The sequence below is a fragment of the Hevea brasiliensis genome, chromosome 12, assembly GCF_030052815.1.
Source record: "Hevea brasiliensis isolate MT/VB/25A 57/8 chromosome 12, ASM3005281v1, whole genome shotgun sequence".
NCBI classification, from domain to species: domain Eukaryota; kingdom Viridiplantae; phylum Streptophyta; class Magnoliopsida; order Malpighiales; family Euphorbiaceae; genus Hevea; species Hevea brasiliensis.
The window spans coordinates 8782642-8787442 of NC_079504.1; the positions used below are offsets into that span (position 1 = coordinate 8782642).

At 32.0% G+C, this 4801-nt stretch overlaps 1 protein-coding gene across 1 annotated transcript; it reads right to left on the reverse strand.

The window, feature by feature from the left end:
- Positions 1 to 3088: 3088 nt before the first annotated feature.
- On the reverse strand, positions 3089 to 4382 carry LOC110668626 (transcription factor MYB93). Its single transcript, XM_021829958.2, has 3 exons — positions 4177 to 4382; positions 3960 to 4089; positions 3089 to 3853 (listed from the first exon to the last, which is right to left on the reverse strand). The coding sequence occupies exons 1-3, from the start codon at positions 4307 to 4309 to the stop codon at positions 3100 to 3102; spliced, it is 1017 nt and encodes a 338-aa protein (XP_021685650.2). The 5' UTR covers positions 4310 to 4382; the 3' UTR covers positions 3089 to 3099.
- Positions 4383 to 4801: the final 419 nt, after the last annotated feature.

A 4801-nucleotide genomic window follows, 5' to 3' on the forward strand; every position in this document is an offset into this window, starting at 1 on the left:
ATGAAAATTTCACTATCTTTTTATAATTAAACACCATATAAGGGAGAGAAGAGAAGAAAAGAGAAGAAACCTAAATATATATACCATTTAGTGTTTTCTATGCTCCCTTTGAAAACAATGACCAACTTGATTTTATCAAATGCTATAAATATATGAAGAAAAAAGGACCTACGTCCACTGGGCCATTATCCATTGACATTTGATAGATATATATATATTTTTTTTTTCCTGAAGGGGGGGAAGGGGGCTTCATTTTGAAGGGAGAATGATTGTATGTTTCAAATGGAGGGTGTGGCAGTCAATCCCTTGATGGAAAAGGAATCAAGGCTGTAACTACTCGGCAAGGAAATAAATTTGGAAACTATTGAAATTTCCTCTCTTATTTTATACCCTGGATAGGACTGATTTTGGTTATTCTAATCTACCTCACCTATTTTCATTTGATTATAGTCTTTGTGTTACAACTAGGGCTTCCTTTTGATTAATTAATCTTCTTTTCTATCACTTTTTCTCCTCTTAAGAAATTATTTTTATTGACAAGTATTCCTTGAGTGCTAGGCATGCAAGGTGATGCCCTCCTCAAACTGTTAACTCCACGAATCAAACACTTAATTAATTTTTAGGGTGTAATGCACGTTCACTACTATGCTAGACCCGCTTAAGTCCTAACATATATATTTGATACAATAAGTTTCTCAAATATCATTTCTTTTCATTTTATTGGACAAATAGACAAATTAGATCAAGCCTTGAAGAAATTAGAAACTGAAAAATGTACACATATAAACATAGTAACCAAAGTAAATGAAGATAAAGGGCATGATCAGAAATGGAGGACAAGTCATAACATTGCATTTACAAGTCATCCCTTAAAAGATTTCTGCCTCCGAAATGTACTCACCAGCTGATTCATTATGAGCTTAATCTCTTGTCCAAATAGGATTATTTAGGTCTATGTTTATCAAGTTCTAATAGGAACAAATAAGCGTGGGACTAATATGTATCAAAAGAATTAAAGGGGAAAAAGTTCATTATACTTAGAAGACACTGTACTAGATTTTTGCAGTCGAAGACACTGTTCTGACGTTTCCCGTCGCTTGTTGTGGCAATTCAAAATAATAATAATTATCTATTTATTTTCTTTCTCAATTTTGCAATCAAAATAATTAACTCAATATATGGAATACGTGCTCATATAGAAACGTAACAGCTCTCTTGTCAATCCTGAGAAGTAAGAAATCATAGGAACCGATAACATGTACACTTCTACCGTATACCAATGTAGAAATCATAGGAACCGATAACATGTACACTTCTACCGTATACCAATGTCCATGATATCACAATTTTATTTTAAATTTTTTAATAAATATATAAATTTGTTGTAACACGTTTATATTAGATTATTTATTAATTTTTTCTTATATTAATTTGAGTTTATTAATTTTACAAGATGTTAATTTTATTCTTTATTATTATAAAGTTATAAAATAAAATTTCATCACCTTTTTTTTAAGAATTTGATATAAAAAAAAGTTAGTCGTGTTGTCAATAACTTGGCAGTTGATACTGTCATCTTAAGCAATTGTTCATGATTTTCAGAGTATGTGTGCGTCCTATCCTGAATGGTCTGTTAAGTTTGTGCCTAGATCAGCTAATTCCTGCGTTCACTGAATAGCTTGTAATGCTAGATTTAAGTTGCTTCAAGCAGGTTGAAATTCTAATCCTCCTGATTATTTAGATAAGCTGGTTAACCAAGATAGGATGTATCCTTCCTCTTTATCATGAATGATATTCATCGTTTGATGTTGGCAAAAAAATTATTCATCATTTGATCAATAATAATAATAATAATAACATTGTCATCTCAAGAATGTAAATCAGTGGCCACAGGCAGCTCATTGATTGGACTTGTACCTCTATTGATTGATCCAGATAGGGTGTAGTGCTCCATCAAGTTTTCTTCTATTTTCAAGTCCTTAATCATTTAGTGCCTGCGCCAGTTGGGCCGCCATAACTTTTATTGTCTCTGTTCCTGAAAATATCCAACATTTCTTACTTGCTAATCTAACCCTAAAAAATCTCAAGGAGTTATTTTGTGGGAATTAATGTTGCGCCCTAAATGTATTAATGTTGATCGATCTCTAATTCAGATTTTTTTTCCTTTTTAATAATATTAAGTTTAATTATTCTTCATAATTTTATAATGGCCCATTTCACAATTTAAATTTACAATTAAATAAACATGTCAACACATCAAAATTAATAATTTCATTTTACTTTTTATTTTCATTCTATTTCATAATTAAAATTGATAATTTCATTTTATAGGTATTTATTAAGTTTTGATATTTAGTAGAGATAGATGGAAAATTTAATAAAAATTTTTATTAATTTTTAACCACTTTTGTGCTATTTTTATAATTATACACATATATAAATTGTAAACTTATAAAACTTTTCATAAAATTTTAACTTATCCCTTTTGTAATTATATATATATATATATATATATTTAATTGTAAACTAATAAAATTTTAAATTAGTAATAAGAAGTTAACATAATGAGAAAAAAATAAAATTAATATTGATACATATTTTATAAAAGGGACATTTCAAAATTTAGAAGCTATTATTTTAATCCTAAATTGAGATTGAATATTTTTTTTTAGAAGAAAAAAAAATCACTGCCCCTCCGTGACATTAATTTCTGGTTCCACCACTATTATTCACTCTCCTCATAAATTCAGTTCATAAACTATGAATAGCAACGCAAATAAAATGACTGTCTCGGACATATAATTAAAAAAATAATAATAAAGCTTCAATTCCTCTCCAAACCCAATTAATTTCATTGCTAATTTTTGCTGGAAACACAACACTCCTTGTATTGAATGGAACAAAAATTTCAAGCTAGTTCCATGATGATCCTTTATAAGCATAAATGCACACACATCGTGCTAAGTATATATGTGCTTATACATGTATATATACGTATATGCACTTAAATATAGAAATTCTATGGTTATTCAAAAGATCAACAAATCAAATCAAACACAAGAAGATGCAACTTCAAACTTCTCGGATATTAATCAGTAACTAGGAAATTTCCTGCATGATAGAATCGTCAAGAAAGAATTCAGACCAGTAGGAAGAAGTTCCTCCACCATAACTAGAAGTGGTGCTGCTAGCATCACCTGGATTGCTTATTGTCTCTGTTATAGTTGGAGGAAGGGAAGGCGTAGGAGATGGAAGAACCCACGAAGAATCAGATGGGTTATTATTATCTCCTTCGTTAAACATTGTAGTTAAGGCTGCAGCTTGGCCCATTTCACTATTCAAAGATGGTTGATAGTTGAAAGGGACTTGTGGGTCAGACAATTGAGGTAATAGATTTGAATAGTGAAGTGGTTGAGAGGTAGCAAGTCCAAAGGGATATGATGAGGCTGGATTCTCCAGCTGTGATGAATTTAATAATGGGGTTTCTTTCATTGCAGGAATTTGATTCAACAAATTCAGAATCTCCATGTCTGTAATGCCATTTTGGCCATAAGAGTTAGAGGGGATTGAAGTTGCTGATTGGAGAAGATACTGTAAATATTGAAGTTTAGCTAACTGGACAGCTTCTGCCTGTAATCTCATGGCATGTTCGTCTAATGGATGCTGGTCCATAAAGTCTTTCAGGTTCAATAAGGCCATGAGATGAGGCAAGCTGGCAAATATGTCAGTTCTTGGTTGGTGTGTCATTGGATCAAAACCCATCTGAATCAGCTTTTTCTTCAAATGGGTGTTCCAAAAATTCTTGATCTCATTATCTGTCCGGCCTGGGAGGTGACTGGCAATGGCTGACCATCTGTAATTAACACAAAAAAAAAAAAAAAAACATGTTTTATTTTAAAAGTTGATATATTTATGCATAAGAAGAAGAAGAACAACAACAACAACACTGGAATTATTACTTGTTTCCAAGAACAGAATGGAGGTTTAGAATTGTTTGCTCTTCTTCTTGAGAAAATTTCCCTCTCTTGATATCAGGCCTCAAGTAATTTGTCCACCTTAACCTACAGCTCTTGCCACATCTGTTAAGGCCTGGAATCAAAAGCAACCAAGAAATTAAACTCTGAATGTGCGTGAAAGTAAGAGAAAGAGAGAGAAAGAGGTGCTATAATTTGGAACCTGCAAGCCTTGGGAGAGCTCGCCAACTTCTATGGCCATGTTTTTGGATGTAGTCAACAAGTTTTTGATCTTCTTCAGGGGTCCAGGGTCCTTTTTTGAGGCCATTCTCATCGCAGCAAGGAGATCTCCCCATCTTAATTTCTTCTCTCTCTCTCTCTCTCTCTCTCTCTTTCGCTTTATTATATTTGTTTTGCTTCCCTCTGATCCCACTAGAACTCTCGCTTCCTATTTATGCACGGTCCTCAATGCCATTCATCATAAATAAAAGGAAAAAATAATGTTTGTTTGGTTGACTAAGGATTCTGGACACCGGTGATACGGGTCTCAGTTAATCCGGTCAGATTAGTCGGTCTGGTCTGATTCTAAAAACCATGGAAGACACACTTCTCCTGTCTGCCCCACATTTGTGAGATCACATATATCTCCCTCGAAATACATTGAAGTCGTAGCTATAATATCTGAATTATATTGGTAATATAAGTTGAGTCATTTCTCTAATGATCGACACTCAAATTTTAAGATATTTAAGAATGTTTAAATCACAAAATTAATTTTGAATATATTATATGCGTGACTGTGTTTTTAAATTATTTAAAAAATAAATTAATTAAAATATATACAATAT

What these genes read in the sequence shown, in the direction of transcription:
- LOC110668626 (XM_021829958.2), bottom strand. Translation starts at nt 4,309, where the DNA reads ATGGGGAGATCTCCTTGCTGCGATGAGAATGGCCTCAAAAAAGGACCC. An exon ending in AGCTCTCCCAAGGCTTGCAG is followed by an intron (nt 4,090 to 4,176) that starts GTTCCAAATTAT and finishes TTTTGATTCCAG; the next exon opens with GCCTTAACAGATGTGGCAAG. An exon ending in CATTCTGTTCTTGGAAACAA is followed by an intron (nt 3,854 to 3,959) that starts GTAATAATTCCA and finishes TGTTAATTACAG; the next exon opens with ATGGTCAGCCATTGCCAGTC.